Raw genomic sequence first — 17,837 nt, forward strand, 5'->3', positions numbered from 1 at the left:
ACATCATATGTATTTTTTCTTGTGATGATGTATGCGTATTGAATGGCAAATACTGCTAGGGGCTACGATTTTTTTCTCCTTTAAACTGCGTAAAAAGCTAATTTGAATTATTGCGTTACAAAGACCCTCAGAGGCGGTACTCCAATAAGATTCTAAATTCGATCATGCAATTCAAAAAGGATCTAGTAATTTCATGCACATCGTTTTCCTTCTCACCTGGACATTAATCTTCTATCTATTCCGGTCTTATCTCTATTTTTCCTCTCATCTTTGATTTACAACACTTTTTCGATTAGGTAGAATGATTTCAACCGAATGGAAACTTGATAGGTACGAATAACTTGAAAAATGTAAATAAGATATTTTAATTAAAAAAATCCAGAATCTAATTAAATTTGTTTTTCTACCTTGAATTACGAAATATTTATAAATTAATTGTCATAGAATTTGAATACGTCATAGTTATGCTGGTCCCAAAGGTCACAACTGATCCTGATTGTATGACATCACTTAAATTCGTTGAGAGCAAATTTTTTATACATTTTTTTACGGAGGCTACTTTTCATAATCAAGGAACCAGATAATTTCATCTCGATACTTATGTATTTCGTAGGAAATTTTATCTCTACTGATAATGTGAGCAAAATATTTTTTCACGACAGAACGGTTCTTTCCCTCTCTTAATGACAACGTAACAATTGACAAAACTACAATTTCTTCATTTTTTCCAAACTTGAGTTTTTATCGCATGGTAAGTGAGCTTTTGCGTTGCGGGTAAGCAATGAGGAAGAAGATCAATAAATGCTGGAGGTGTGTAGGTAGGTGGGTGGGGTGGCTGTTCAGCCACGAGACAGTGTAGGTGTCTGAGTGGGCAGTCAAAGTTGGCCTTGCTCAGAACCACTTAATCACATCGGGTTACCATAAATGAACAGAGATACGTGGGTTTTGCAAAATACTGCTTTCTGATGTCACAGCTTGCAATTTATCGAAAGGTATATATATTGTGCCTGTTTGCTGCATAACGTGTTTCTGTATGGTTCCCAATAATCTAAGTGCAGTCATGCTGCTTTCACGAAAATCGCGATGAAAATAAGGAAAAAACTGATGGAACTATAATGAACCTGAATTATTCAGATGTCTGATATTGCGTGGTGGAAAACGAAGTGTACAAACAAGTTTAAGCAAAGAATTTGCATTAAGTAACTCTGTATGTAAACAATTTTGAAATATTTCTTGTGTGTGTTGTATTTGTACCAGAAATCATAGTATTATAATGAAATAAAAATATTTTTCAAGTAGTTTTTTCCAGTGTATCAAAGTAGAGAGAGGGAACTGAAATCAGATAAACGATAAGCTAGATCAGATCGTGCGGTTAACGTTCGAATAGATCAAGTAATCTCCTTTATTCTTCAACATTCTTAAATTTTATTGTATCATGTGTAGTATATGTTTTTCAATGTGGTATTTAATAATTTGTGAATGATACAAATAAAAGTGTGATATCAAAATTTTGTAGATTGCGTACCTATCTTGGAATGCTGTATTGCACCATTTGATAAGCTTGCTTTTATATCAATTCTTGTTACCAGATATCTACCGGTGTAAAATTTCAACCTCAGGCCAATTTCTTCAAATAATTAATTATGGCAGTAATAGTTTATATAAAACAGAATAACAATTAGAAAATTGAAGAGTGCTAATGCTATGAGATGTGTCGGCACAGATACATTTTACAATATTTTTTTTTGAAGAGAAATTATGATAATTCATGGCCTATCTTACTTATGAGTTAATTGAATGAACATGTTTATCGCTATAACCGGTAAAGCGTGATATTATTTCTAAGGATATGACCGCTGGCATCTGGGTGTTGCAAAGAAGAGGTCATGTGTTCATTCAGAAACAGAGAGGGAGTCATAAAATAAAGTTAAGCCTACACTCGGTTTGATCTTGCTTAACTCCACAACTGCCACTCTCCAAGTCAGTGTCACAGCCAACCTTGTGCCGTTCACATCGCTACCAGTTACTGGTCAAACGAATACTCAGTTCCTTAATTCGTGTAATATTACTGAACGAATTTATAAAGAAAACTGAAATATGTCCACTTCCAGAGGAGATTCTTATAACTTAGTGTTGTGTTACAGTATTTAAATGTATGCCTCTTTTGCATATATTACAGAAGTGTCTCAAATATGTGAATAATAAATAGGCTACACAACGTATACAAAATGTGATTTCGATCAGTACGAAACCTGGATACTAAAATAGCAGTGTCTTTAATCGTGGTGTAACTGTCATAATGTGAAGTTTTTAGTTATTGAGGGTAAATTTATTGTAATTAAGCTTGATACTGAATAATTGAGTCGGATACTGCAGACTTGAAATGAAATAAACATGAAGCAGTCCAAGAAACGTATCGTCAAGCAGGTAATGTTAAATAACCTGAACCGGTTATAACGTTGATAAAACCATCGTACAGACTAGGAAAATAAATTTTCAAAGTTCAATTCCATCATGGTGAAAAGGCATTTGTCCTGAAATATTAACTCAACCTCAACGAAAATAAATCAATCCTACAAATAGTTGTCAAGTTGAATAGTGCCAGGTGAATTTTACCTTTAAAGATTCGAATGCAAGGACAAATACAATTTTTTATTATAGTCATGCCTGTCTGATCGTTGATAAAGATAATGCAACGCTATTGTGGTTTGCTAATCATACAAACCACTGAGTCGGAGGACTTGCGCAAAGTATCTTGGATATAATCGCTAAAATGCTAATTAAAATTTCAGTTGCTGTAATAATGTTTAAAATAACGCAAATAATTATTATATTCATGCGAGAGCGTAATTTTTATTGCAATGTCCTAAACTAGATTCTTGACCAGTTATAAGTAATGTAATGATTTCACTCTACAAGGCTTCACGAGTCTGAGAAAATTAACATCAGCGTATGGCATTTAGTTTGCTAGAAATAGTTTTCTCAAATGTTGCAATTGTTGTCGACATTCCAATTATGACGTAATAGTTAGGACCAAGTTCACGGCAGTGGAGCAGGCTGCTTGCTACCTATGATGTCACCGGCTATTCCAAGTACCTGACTGATTTCACTGAATACTTGTCACAGTCGTGTTTACTCTAACTTCAATGCCCGCTACTCTGATGCTCACATAATCATTTAGTAATGATGAATCAAAAAAATCGAATTCAACATTCCCTGTAAACAACTCGATTTGATTTTCATGAAATCATGTAATATGTAACTGTCTGAATAGTGTCCTTACTATTGGTCGTAGCAAAATATTTCACTTTAACCGTAATTCTGTATGTAAGAAAGCGATGCACACAAAAATTTGAAGGCTACTTCTTTAACAAGTTGTCGGTCCTTCGTTGGTCTAAATATAAACTGACAAAGTCAGCCGAAGTCTACCTCCACGTGAGTTGGCTGTCATGAAAGCTATATTATAAATAGATATTGTTTCGTGAATGGCTTCAGGCGTCTCAGTTTTTCATAGCATTTTCAGCAGGAAAGACGTATATTCTTTAGTTTGGTTAACAAAAAGATGTGACAGACGTCTTTCGTTGCATTTTTCCAGCATTGTGTACACCGTGCACTGTGTATTTAATACTAATAAGGTGGTAAACGTTTGTGAAGGTGGATAGTCAAGTTTCATGAAGTTTATTAGTAACTATCGGTGTACAAGTTATAAATTGTGACAAGAATGAAACTGGCACTATAGTTGAGTGTATCAATTATACTAAGTAGGAGATTAAATTTTTCGGAACAACAAACGTTAGCAATGTGGTCATTCTGTGCACGCTATTTGTGAAAATTAGGCATACTTTATGATGCTGAGTTAAAAATTGTCTGATAATAATATTATTAATAGTAACCGAAATTTGAAGAGTGATAATTGACCACGTATATTTCACATTCTTTTTTTTTTTTTAATTTTTTTGCGTATTAAAATGCGTAGAAATCATAGGGCAGTAGTTAAATCGTTAGGATTGTGTTATGAAAAAAATGATAGCGTTGTGAGATGAGTTCGTAATGACCATTATAGCCGATTTCTCAATAAACGTGATATCAAAATCTGTAGGCATTCAGTTTCGTAAACACTGGTTATGCTTCGTAAAATAGAAATCTTGTTTTCATTGTGGTAGAGATGGTCATCTCGCAAAATTAATTCAGTGGTATTTCATTTGTCTAGTGCAGAGATTGATTGCCTACACTTGAATCTGTTGAAAATAAAATTATATTACTAATTAAACAACTAAACTCACTGTTTATTATGTTTATTATGTTACGTGCGTATGTAAAAGTGATTAATATTGAAGTTATTACACACACTCGACTTGATGTAATAAAGCATTATGATCTCTGGCTAAAGAAATGGAAATGTTGAGTTATCATAATTCAGTGAAACAAATGATGCAAATGAAAGTGAACTCTATCGTTATAAATAATTAATTGAATTATTGATTCATTTTGTTTTTATATCAATTACTTCACAGTAAATTTAATTAAGAAGTGTATAGACAAAATGCAAATTCAGCTGTTTCATGTCAGCATGAAATTGATAATGATGACACGATGCACCTGCTTACCAGAGCAAAGTACAGTGACCTATAAGTGATAGGGGGGGGAGAAGTGAAGTTTTCATTTTTCGACGTGTTTAAAATAGAATATACAAACATTAATACAACATAATAATATTAAAAGTTTAACGAAAACAATTCCGTTGAAAAATGCTAACGGTAACATATCTATTATCGTTACTGTTTCAGCGTGTTCTTCAGGAGCAAAGACCATTGAGGACATTCAGGACTGAATTCAACATTTATGAAAGCTCGTCCAGTGAAGAACGATATACCTCGACGACAACACATTACACGCAATCACAGTGAGCATTTAAATTACTGAATATAGCTTTGGAGTATACTCAAAACTTAGTTAAAAAGAGTCAAAATTACAAAAGCATTAATGTAATGATCAAGCAACAATTCAAAATAACTAAATAGTGTGATGATTTTGAAAGCGCTTGACAAAATATGGTATGGCTTAATGTATATGTAAGTAAGTTTTACGTTACATTTTTAAGATTATTGATATTTTATTATAATCGCAGGTACACGACAGAACATCATGAATCAACCGCGGTTACCTCGTCTAACGAAATTCAGCTTAAACCTAGGGAAGCACCGTCGCTTAAACGGCCACATGGCAATCATAGCTTTACGACCAATGGAGATGCGACGAAAATTTCAGATACTGCGACGTCAAAGTCTCAGTGGTCTGGAAGTAGTATGCAATTTAGCGAAATTAGGAGTCTCAAAAGAATACACAGGGCGGAAGAGGGAATCGGTACTGATAACATAATCGAAGCTAGGGGGATCATTCACCCAGCTACTGGTGAAGTTCTCACAGTAGGAGATGCGATAAGTCTTAGAATACTCGATGTTAGGACCGGTAGGATAGCCACATCTCCAGATGGTAAGACTAGTGTGCCTATCGACGAGGCTGCTCGCGTTAATATCATTGACGCCACCCTTGCAAACAGATTGTTAGGTCCTTGTGGCGTCACCGAAGATGGACGCCAAGTTTCACTCCTTGAGGTTATTCAACGGGAACTATTTGACGCAGAACGAGGAGATGACAGAGTAAAGGTAACATATGTTGCAACTTCAGGAGTTAGCGTTGCTGATGCGATGAAACAGGGTTTGTTAGATCCAGAGACTGGCCAATTTATAACTTTAAGCGGTGAACACATTTCCATCGAAGAAGCATACTCCCGAGGTTATTTGATCAGAATTGATACGACAGTTAAAATAAAACGAGGTGCACTCGCATTATCTGATGCAATCTCCCAAGGCTTGGTGGATGACAGATCTAGTCACATCATTGACAGAAACACAGGGAAGGTCTATTTTTTGGATGAGGCAATTGAAAGAGGTTTAATTGACCCGGACATCAAGGAAATCGTCGATACGAAGCATGACACAAAGCTTACAGTATCTGAAGCTATTGCGCAGGGTATACTGAATCCTAAATTGGGAAAATATATGCATGGTATATCACTAGAGAAACTTTCGCTGAACGAAGCCAGGCGAAGACAATTAATTATCAAACCAATGACTTTGAAAGACTGTTGCGATTTGGAAATCATTGACGACAAAGGTAAAATCGCGAGTCCAGCACATCAGAGTAAGTTGGGAATACTCGAAGCTTTATCGAAGGGTGTTTTAGATGCTGACCACATTAAATCTATATCAGATACCAAAGAAAATGATTTGCTCACGTTAGCAGATGCCTTAGCAAAGGGTATTGTTTTGCCAGAGGGCAAATTCAAAGATAGCTCCACGGGCGAAGAATCAACCATTCCAGAAGCAGTTGATCGAGGTTTAATCACATCTGTCGCACAAAAATCTATATTCGACATTGATGGTTTCAAGGATCCTATTTCAGAAGAATTTATTAGCTTAAACACGGCTTTGCTGAAAGGTTTAATCAGCCCAAAGTTTGGTGGCTCCTTCGTTACTGACTTGAAGAGTGGAAAGACAGTTTCAATGGATGAAGCTATGGGTCAAGGTCACGTGCGACCGGAAGTACTAGAAATGTTGAACCGTGGAATAGGAGTTACGGATAAAGGTAAAGAAATTAGCGTGCTAGAAGCAGTATTAATTGGACTGTTGGATCCAAAATCGGGTCAATTATTAGATCCTAGAAGCAAGAAACCAGTGCCTTTAGAAGAAGCAATTAAACGTGGCCTTATCACGCCAGATGGTGCAGCGCTGCTAGCCAGTTTGCTAAATATTACTGTAACCACCCAGACTGTAACCAAGACTGTCAAACGATACGTGACCGTAACAGAAACTGGCGAAACAATAACAAGAGATTATAAAATAACTTATGGAGAAGCGCTGAGCAAAGGTTTACTCAATGAACAGACAGGAGAGTTCAGAGATCCTGACAATGGTAAAGTAGTGACTATCCAAGAAGCCATTAAGGAAGGTCTAGTTAGTGATCCAAAGTTAGACGAGACACCGAGACATTCCCCGAAAAGAACGAGAGATTTTCCAGCTAAACAAATGACGTTTGAAAGTACCGTTACTGCCAACGTAAATACTCCTGTACGACCTCCACGGGGCTTATCACCTACTAAGGCTATTGGTACTACGACAACAATTATCACTAGAGAAATTCATCCACCACTGAAAGAGAGATCACCATCTCCCACTAAAATTTCAGTAGTAACAAAATCAATAACTCCTCAACCAGTCACTGTTAGTACGAGCAGTGTAACAATCACTTCTAGCGCTACATCTACTTCGACAATATCCACAGAGTGGTCTTCTTCTCCTAAAGGAAAGTCCCCTTCACCTGTAAAAGACTGGTCTCCATCGCCAGCTAAAAGTAGATCCCCATCACCAACAAAGATGAAAACTCACATGCCATCTGCCACTACCACTATTACCACAAAACGTAGATCCCCATCTCCCGCAAAGGTAGAAAGGAAGCCCAGCAAGGAAGAAAAGATTATTTCTGCGACATCCCACTCTAAATCTACTTATCCGGAACCTACGGAAGTGGACAAGTTTTCGTCAACGGTAATCAGTACGTCAGTGAAAACACATTCTACAGAATTCATTGAAAATGAACGAGCATCAACAGAAAGAAGAGTATTCGAATTGCCAACAGACGGATGGATGTTGTCTGAAGCTATTGAGCAAAAGCTGTTTGATCCAGTTACAGGTCTCTTTATAATTCCAGGTACAGATAGATTAGTTTCGTTTGAAGAGTGTGTGAAGCTTCAAATTATCAACCCCAGTTCCGGTGTCGTGATAGACCCAAATAATGGTAGGAAGATATCGTTATTGAGAAGTCTTGAGAAGAATATTTTAGACTCTACAGGCCATTATACTCAACCATCCAAAATTCCAATGAAAACAGCTATTGCTAAAAGATTAATAATTTTGGAACAGAGATCCATGGAAGTCGATACAACAACTCACAGATTATTCCAAATAACTAAAGTATCTGGTGGACCAGATAAAGTTGCTGTATCACAGCTTGATGACCCATCAAAAATTACAGAAATCAAAAGTACTGAAGAATTATCGACACTAGAACCTTTACAAGTAGCCCAGGGCATTATTTATGATCCAGCTACTGCTTTGGTAATATTCACAGAGACAGGTAAATCTACGACACTCCTAGGAGCTATTACAGAAGGTGCAATACAACCGGAAGCCATAGTAGTTAAGCACCCACAGACAGGAAAAGATATTCAGATTCAGGAAGCAATTGAAAAGGGTATTGTAAACCCGGTTACAGGTGTATACAAAGATGAAACTGGTAGAAGTATATCAATCGCTGATGCTGCTAAATTTGGTGTGGTAGCCGTGCTAGGCGCGCCCTTGGTTGCTGCAGCAGCAGCTGTAGAAGCTGTCAAGAAAGCCATGGTGGAAGATCCGAAGACGGGTGAAAAGATTCCACGTGAAGTTGCTATTGAGCGTGGTCTGGTGTCACCTGACAAGGTGGTAAGTAGAACAGAAATTGTGACGACTACTGTTGTTGTGACTGATCCAAAAACAGGTAAAGAAATTCCTGTCAACGAAGCGATCGAGAAAGGAATTGTAAGTCCGGAGGAGTTGCAGAGGTTGTCAGCAGTTCCTGATTCAACGGTAAAAGTCAAAATCCTAGATACTACAAGTATTTCATTAGACGATGCAGATGACACAAGACCGTCGCCTGGGGAGAAGACACGAGGTCGTGTAACTACTGAACCGAAGTACAAAGTCACCATTGGTAAAGCAAGATCCTTGTCTCAGAGTCCAGAACGCGAAGCAAGACCTATTTTGCTGCAAAAAATGCGAAAAAAGATTGTGAAACCGAAGGATGCAGCAGAAAGTGGCATTATTGATACTAAGACTGCAGAAATCTTGGAAAAAGCAGTAACGACTGTTGGTCAAAATGGGGAAACTCTCACACTAGCGGAAGCTATAGAATCAAACAAAATCATTCCTGATAGTGGTAAAATTATCGATCCCCAAAGAGGAGATGTTCTTAACATAAAAGAAGCCTTGGAACGTGGTATATTGGATCCTGAAAGTGCTAACGTGCTGGTACCACTAGCAAGAAGCCTGTCACTACCTAGCTTGTATGATCAAGGTCTTCTCGAACCTACAGAAGGTAAGGTCATACATCCCGAAACCGGAGCATACTTAACACTCCATGAAGCAATCATATGTGAAATAGTTGACCCCTTCTCCAAGCTTACACATCTAAGTGGCGAAAAAATCACGTTAGAGACGGCCATTGAAAAAGACATTGTCGATGGAGATCGATCCCTTGTAAAATTGAAAGACGGAAACATAAATCTCGTCGAAGCGGTTGAGAGTCAAGTATTTGAAGTTCGCCACTCAACTAGTCCAACACAAATACCTCCAGCCGGTATGACTTTCCCTGTTGCACTTAAACGTGGTCTTGTTGATCCCAGTACAAAACAAATAAAACATCCTATCACTGGAAAAGTTTTACCAGTTGAGGAGGCAATTAAAGAAAACTTTATAATGGCTCTTCCCTATCCAGCAGCACCTGATAGTACTGACCTATCGAAAGCCTTGGAAGCTGGCCTTATAGACAAGGATAAAGGTGTTTTCACGCATCCGTCAACAGGCACTGCAATTCCAATTGCGGAAGCTGTCGAATCCGGTTTACTTGTGATCAAGCCACAAGTTGAAGGTGAAACTATCACTGCTGTGACTGAAACCATCACTTCGTATCATACAATTACAACTAAAACTATAGAACTCTTACCTGGATATGTACTCTTAAGTGCTACAGAAATACAAGATATAAATAACGGAGAAATTATTCCTATGGAGCAAGCGAAGCAAAGGGGTATCGTGAGGGATGAATCTGAAACTAAAGAACAATTTACAACCAGAGATATAAAAATGACGTTCAGTGATGCAGTAGCGAGAGGTTTGGTTGATATGAATGCGGGAACATACACAGATCCTGGAACTGGTACTATTATGCCTATCGCTAAAGCCATAGAAGTTGGGATCTTGGACACGTCGTCAACAAGTGATACATCAGATTCTCCAAAAAAATCACCAAATTCTAGTTTGACTGTATTAGAAGCAGTCGAAACAATCTATGACGAAGGAACAGGCAAATTCAAGGATCCAAAGACAGAAAAATCGTACAATTTCTCAGAAGCCATAGAAGTCGGACTTATTGAACCAGATTCAGTAGTTTACGACGTAAAAACAGCAGAATCTGTCACAACTAAGGAAGCTGTTGAGCGAGGTCTTCTTGACTCAAAAACTGGAAAAGTAAAAGACAAAGATGGAGGTTCTATTTCTGTAACCGAAGCAGCTAAGTTAGGTCTCTTGGCCATTGTTGCTGCACCAGTTCTTGCAGGAAAAGCTATTGTAGATGCCGTGAAGAGTCATCAAAACGTTGAGAAGAAACTGCCTGTCACCTCAGCAAAAGACATTAGTCCACCCAGAGAAACATATCCTCGTGATACTATTCAGATTGTAACTGCTGGCCCTGCCGATGAATCGGTCGATGGTTCAGTTGAGAGGACGCCATCACACACAGTTGTAGAAGTACAGAAGAAATCACCAGAACGTGAACAACCAGTCATTGAAACGTCACTTGGATTAGCTCTAGAGAATAATCAGATCGACCCAAGAATAACTAGAATCATTATTGGCGACCAAGAACTTCCGTACACTCTTCAAGAGGCTTTAGAACAACGCAGAATTGAACTGAGCGAAAGTATTGAAATAATCAGCAAAACATTAATCAGGCAAGTAGCAGTACGACCAAAGTTCAAAGTTACTGTATCTAAAGATCTGACACCACAATTTCTTGCCGAGCAGGGTGCGTATGATCTCAGTACAGATAAGTTTGTGGACCCTGAAACTGGAGATAAAATTTCATTCAATGAGTTTGTACTTGATCTTGAGTTGCTCGATCCTAATAATGTCTGGGTCAAAGATTTGTCAAGTAAAACAGAAAAGTATGTTACCCTTGGAGAAGCTATCGAACGACCACTGGTCGATAGAAATTTGGGAAATATGGTTGATCCAAAATCGGGAAAGAAAGTACCATTTTTCGAAGCAATTAAACTTGGTTGGATTATAGAGAGAGAACACGTTGTAGAAGAAGAACGCCTGTCTCTGACATTACAGGAGGCAATAGAAGCTGGTGTATGTGATCCGCACAGTGGTGGACTACGAGATCCAAGATCTGGCGAGCCCCTGACACTAGTTGATGCAGTTGAAACTGGATTGATTGATGCAGATTCTATTAGCATACGAAACCCTACGACTGATGAAATATTGCCTTTTGGCGAGGCTGTAGAAAGTGGTATCGTAGATCTGAACAGAGGTGTGATTGTAAACGTTGAAACAAGGACAGAAATTGACATCAAAGTCGCATTCCTGAAAGGTTTTGTTGTTCCTGGGCCGAGAAAACCGATATCTTTAGAAGCAATCGTACACAAGGGCATGTATAACCCACAATCTGGTACTATTAAGGATCCTCTAACCAAACAAGAAATTGATATAGAAGAAGCAGTTCGCAGAGGAATCGTGGATGCTTTTATTACCGAATGTCAAGATACAGCAGCAGGCTCCTTCATGTCCCTTGACGATGCAATCACTATCAAGCTTATTAATCCAAACACAGGTCGCTTACGTGATACTAAAGCCGGAGAACTTGTACCTCTTGACACAGCACTCAACAAAGGTCTCATTATTACTGCACCGTTTGTGCCCACCTTGATCGACGTAATTGTTCAAGAATATTACTCTCCGAAAACGAGTCTTGTTTTAAATCCGATGACCGGTGAGGAATTGACCATTCGACAAGCCTTAGCTATCGGATATATAGATGGAAGATCAATTAAAATTAGGGATGACAGAAATGATACTGTTATTCCTTTACAAGATGCACAGAAGAAGAATCTTGTAGATTTAGAAAAGGGTCTTTTACTATCTCCGTATTCTATGACTCTGGACATAGCTTTTGAAAAGGGGTACATTTTGTCCACAATCAAACCATGGACCTTGCAAGAGGCTCTGGCGCATCAATGTTATGATCCAAAAACAGGAATCTTCACAATTGATGGTAACAAATTCACATTGGAGGAGATGATAATGAAAGGAGTGATTAGCCGCGACAGTTCGTCCATTAAAGATCCACGAACTGGAAATATAATATCTCTCGCTGATGCTATGAAACATGGTCTTATTGACCCGAAAACTGGGACTGCGCTGGATCCTGTTACTGGCATTTCTCTGACACTTACTGATGCTCTAGAAAGAGGCCTGATAGTACCTGCAAAGCGGAAAATATCTCTTCCCGAAGCGGTTTTCAAGGGATTTTATGATCCCGAAACTGGTAAATTCAGTAGTCTTGAATCTCATGAAAAACTTTATACCGATCAAGCTATCAAGAAGGGTGTCATCGATCCTACATCGGCTATTGCTCGTGATCCAAGCGGGTATGTAATCACTTTCAACAAAGCCATTGAACAGCTCATAGTGGATCCCAGAACTGGAACAATAACAAACGACCAGGGGCAAAGCATTGATTTTCATGAGGCTTTTGAACGAGGACTGTTGGTCGAGGCCCGTCGGCCTATGAGCCTTAGTGAAGCAATATCTAAAGGTATCCTGGATGAAGAAAAAGATGCTTTCTTAGACCCTCAAACTGGTGCCCACTTAACTTTAATCCAAGCAATTCAAGAAGATTTAATAGATGCCGAGTCTGTGACAGTGAAGGATGCACGTACTGGTTTCTTGAAGAAAATAACTTTGAATGAAGCAATCCTACGTGGCTGCATTGACCGGATTACTGGTCGAGTCAAGGATTTTACACGAGATAATTTAGAAATATCTTTGAAAGAGGCTTATGAAGCTGGACTAATTATCGATAATAAGGCAGCGGTATCTATACAGCGAGCAATACATCAAGGATTGTACGATGACAAGACTAGAAAAATTACCGATCCGAGTACTGGCAGGGCTATTACTTTGCACGAAGCCATGCGAAAATGTGTTATCAGCCCTACCTTGGCATGCTATTGGGATAAACGAGCAGAGCGGCTATTATCACTTGCAGAAACATGTCGTGCTGGTGTTATCGACAGAAGATCCGGAGTTTTCAGGGAGCCCGGAGCAAATTGTTCTATTTCATTATCTGATGCTCTGCAGGTTGGCTTAATTGTTGACATTGAAAGTACAGGATTTGGATTCTACGAAGCCATTCTTATGGGCATGTATGACATTCCAACTGGTCGATTTGTACATCCATCCAGCGCTAGAAAACTTACCTTAGCCGAAGCTTGTCAGGAAGAACTTATCAATCCCTTAATTTCCGTTGTCAAGAATACCAAGACCAATAAATATATACCTTTGGCTGACGCAATTACCGATGGGCTTATTGACGCGGTTCGTGGTACCTACAATATTCCTGAGATTGGTAAAGTTATGAATCTACAAGAGGCACGTAAAAAGGGTTTTGTTGTGCCTTATAAAAAACCACTCACAGTCGAAGAAGCTGTTAAATGTGGTCTATATCGTGGTGACAGTGGTAAATTCGTTGATCCAGTTGCTAACGAATTTCATGAAATACCACAGGCTCTTGCCATTGGTCTAATTGATCCAGAGACAACTGCTCTCAAAGATGCCACTACTGGTCAAATTAAGTCCTTGCAAGCAGGAATCGAAGATGGTACAATTGACGTATCTAAAGGAAGAGTACTTGATCCTAAAACAAAACGTGCCTACAACATTGATGTTGCACTGGAGCGTGGCTTATTAGTGACCCTTGATAAACCATTGATTCACCAACCAGAACGCAGAACGTCGTTAGAATTGCTGAAGGCATCAATGAAAGACAAAGGCGTTAGAGAATGTACTTTGGAAGAAGCAATCAGATATGAACTACTCAATTCGGATGCTTCTGTCGTTAAAGATCCTAGGACTGGAAGATTCATTAGTGTGACCACGGCAATCAGCGAAAGCGTAATTGATCCCTCCAAAAAGGTGACATTTGAACCTCAAGCTGGAAAAGTACCTTCCCAATGTGTTAAATTTGAGGAGACAGTTGTGTTTTTCAGTGAACCTCTGACATTTGAAACAGCCGTCGAAAAAGGCTATTTGGTTCTTGAAACTGGAAAAATGAAAGATCCCAAGTCCAACGAATCGTTGACATTGAAAGAAGCCGTTACCCTCGGAATTATAGATCCAGATTCAGCATTGATCAAAGATCTGCAGAAGAAAAAATTGGTCAAATTACCCGAAGCCTTCCGTAAAGGAATTATGGATAGCGAGAAAAGCAATGTCTTAGATACCGCGACGTCTAAGCTGCATACATTACCGAAAGCAGTTGAGAGTGGTCTCTTGGCAACACCCAAGCAAGGAATATCATTTATAGAAGCGTTACAATTCGGCCTTTATAACCCCACGACGGGTGGTTTTCACGACCCCTTTGTTATTACCTCTGTACTAGATCGTAAGCGTTTGACACTATCAGAAGCTATAGAATCAGGCTTAGTTGATCCATCGACGACGGTAATTAAAGACCCTGAAACTGGTAGCATAACAAGTCTGCTAGAAGCCATAAATTTAGGCAGGGTAGATCCAATATCAGGCAGGTTTATAGAAGGTCCTGAGAACAAGAGTCTAGACTTGGTCAAAGCATTGGAACGGGGTTACATTCTCGCTGCTGAAGCAAGGGTAAGTCAATTTTTGTACATACATTATATTTTTATTAGCTTGCTAAAAGGTTACGGAATATCGCATTTGCCACTGAAATTTTTGTTTTAATGTATCTCAAAGATGAACAATAGAGTTTATGAATTTATTTCAAATATTATTAGTGGAGCTTGGTGGCATGGTCCTGCATGGGCCTTAAATTAGCTGCCAGGGGATGATTAAATTTTTTCTGTTCAATTATTACAAACATATTAATATTTTTTTTTTATGTAGTTTACACGATCACCTGCATACCAATTTCACGACTACTAGAGAATAAATTAGATAAAAATGTTATTCCTGTTTTGCATACATCTTCATCCCTTGTCAGAATTGATTATAAAAGTCCGCTTACCATGTTTTGTCTCATTTTTACAGTGTGCCCATGTTACACGCCACCCACACCCCCGTGCTTGTTATCATTTAACATGGGGCTAGTAAAAGACCAACTACTCCCACCTGACACTAACAACCGTGTTGTGCTCTGACTGTAGTGTTGCTGGCACGTCGACAGCCATGCAACGCGTTGGCACACATCATAACAAATCCTTCAGCATCGCTTTGATTAAAAGTCATTAATCCACCATCGTTTTGTCGCATCAGCAAAGCTAATTCGATCTTTGTTTAGTTTTTATAATTACATTATTTTAGTCATCTTGCTGTTTTGTAACAAGTGTAAGAGTCAGTATTAATCCAAACGATTCTGACTTTTTGGAACACAGTTACTGGTCAATAAGATGATGTTACCATAAGTTTTATGTAGAATATTTGATCAACAATGTTCTGGATTAAAGTAACCACTAATTTGAAAAATTGACCAAATTTTATTACACGGGCATATGTTATTGTACATCCTGGTAATCCACATTTATGTGTTACTAGTGCATGTTAATCAAACACTGATGAACATTCATGTTCAATGTTTAATTTGTCTGAATCCACGTAATTGTCTTTGTCAATCAAAATCCTCAACATTGTTTACCAAATCTTAGCCTAATCCGTCCTATTGTGCTTTAACATAATTTTGAAACTTCGTAAATGATTATTTTTTACTTGAAAATTCTACACCATTTTTTACTTTTTTCAGGCCATATTTTTGATTCCTACTTTAATATCACTTTACGATTTTTTTCTTTACGGAAAGAACACACATTACATACAATTCCTTCATTGTCACACATTCATTATTGTGCGTTTTAATTTATTTGCTTGATGAAAACTTTGCCAATAGTACGTAAGCCTTTGCTATTTATTTTGCTTATTATTGCATATGAGAAACAGTACGTACAGACATGCAGTTCTCGCAGATAAATTAAAGCTACTTTTCACTATTGTATCTATTTTTATGTTTTAATTGTCTACTGTATGTGTTGTTTTTGCGTGTTCGTGCTTGCATGTGTGAGTTTGCCCTAAGCTTATATTTTATTCATAAATACAATAGTTATTTATTTTCTTAAATCTATAAGCTATTATTTATAAGAGCGTAATATCGTCACTGGTAAGATGCCGATAATTTTATTTTTTATTCTCCCTGTGATCTATTTATATAAGACTTTAGCACTCTGATTTTGTTTTAAAAACTTAGTACAGTTTTTTGAATATCAATTTTAACATTATTGTAGCAAGCGGTTGAAGAAAAGTACAAACTTTGCGATGAGACATTAACGAAACTTCTTCAATGGATATCCGAAGTTGAGGATAAATTAGCCAATCAAGATGTTGTTAAGGAAGATATAGAGGACTTGAGGAATCAAATAAATGTTATGAAGGTCAGTTTTCAGTACAAACAAACTTGCACTTAACATAGAATTTTTATTTTGAATTGACAGAAGTGAAATTTTGTAACCTTTACTTTTGGATACATGTGTGAATTTATTTTGCAGCAAGTAAAAGAAGATTTGGAGTCTCATGTTCGTCCAGTGTCATCATGCGTGGATCAAGTAAGACAAGTTGTTCTTACTGGTAGCGATGTACTATCTAGTGATGAAGTCACCACACTAGAAAAGAGCGGTCGTGCTTTGAAGACTAGGTTCGATAGAGCAGTAGACAGAACTGACAGACTGTTACGCCGTCTCATGGGAGCCAGCGATGAACTTAGCAAATTTAAGTACGTTATTATTCCAACTACATATAATGTATATGCAACCATTTAGATACTTGCTTATTATTAACATTGATCCTTTTTTGTAGGAACGAGATATCAATCTTTTCCACATGGTTGGACAAGGCACGCCGAACACTTGAGGATAAAGAACGATCACTTTCGAACTTGAACAAATTGAGCAGTAGTGCTGATCAGACCCGAGAATTTGTTAGCGATGTTATCGCTCACCAAGCTGATCTAAGATTCATCACAATGGCCGCTCAGAAATTCGTTGATGAAAGTAAAGAATATCTGCAAGTATTAAATGACTTCAGAACCAGTCTACCCCAGCGATTGCCACACAAAGAACCAGTCAGCAGCCAGAGTTCACCTGTGCGAAGTGAAGTCTCAATTGTTACAGCACAGTACAAGGACTTGCTTTCACGAGCTAACGCTCTTTCTGACAGGCTTTCGGGAGTCGGAGGCCGTCAACGTGATTATAGAGATGCGCTTGACAAAGCCAGGCAATGGCTCAAAGAAGTTGAGCCTAGAATACATCAGGTACTTTCAGAACAAGTGGCTGCTGAACCTAAACTAGTGGAAGACCAACTGAGTAAAGCAAAGTCATTAAACAACGAATTCCTGGCCAACGAACGCTTGGTAGACAGTGCGGAGAGCAATTTGAACGCACTGTTGAGATCCCTCGATGGTCAGCTCACACCTAGTGAAGCTAACCAACTTGAGGAACCTGTTCGTGAGCTGGAAGACAAGTATAAACAACTCGGCAATGCTCTGGCTGATAAATGTCAGCAATTGGATACCGCTTTGGTGCAAAGCCAAGGAGTACAAGATGCGCTGGATGGTTTAGTTATTTGGCTCAATAATGCTGAGAGTCAATTCAAGTAAGTAATGTTCACTGTTTTGTTTTGACTACATTTTAGGTTCATGTAACTGATCTCTGTAAAATTGCT

General features: G+C 38.2%; 1 protein-coding gene across 25 annotated transcripts in view; it reads left to right on the top strand.

The window, feature by feature from the left end:
• The window catches only part of shot (dystonin-like protein short stop), a 173,189-nt gene that overhangs the window by 129,404 nt on the left and 25,948 nt on the right, over nt 1–17,837 (top strand). For 17 of the 25 annotated variants that reach the window (XM_069134147.1, XM_046615848.2, XM_046615859.2 and 14 more), the window contains 5 exons: nt 4,788–4,903; nt 5,129–14,765; nt 16,406–16,552; nt 16,667–16,890; nt 16,974–17,768. In XM_069134147.1, coding sequence (XP_068990248.1) covers nt 4,788–4,903; nt 5,129–14,765; nt 16,406–16,552; nt 16,667–16,890; nt 16,974–17,768 — 10,919 coding nt within the window. Of the gene's footprint in view, nt 1–377; nt 993–1,975; nt 2,428–4,787; nt 4,904–5,128; nt 14,766–16,405; nt 16,553–16,666; nt 16,891–16,973; nt 17,769–17,837 lie in introns of those variants that run through there. The other 8 variants (XM_046615879.2, XM_046615880.2, XM_046615883.2 and 5 more) reach the window with 4 other exon arrangements.

This window comes from Neodiprion pinetum, chromosome 3 (genome assembly GCF_021155775.2).
Source record: "Neodiprion pinetum isolate iyNeoPine1 chromosome 3, iyNeoPine1.2, whole genome shotgun sequence".
NCBI lineage: Eukaryota > Metazoa > Arthropoda > Insecta > Hymenoptera > Diprionidae > Neodiprion > Neodiprion pinetum.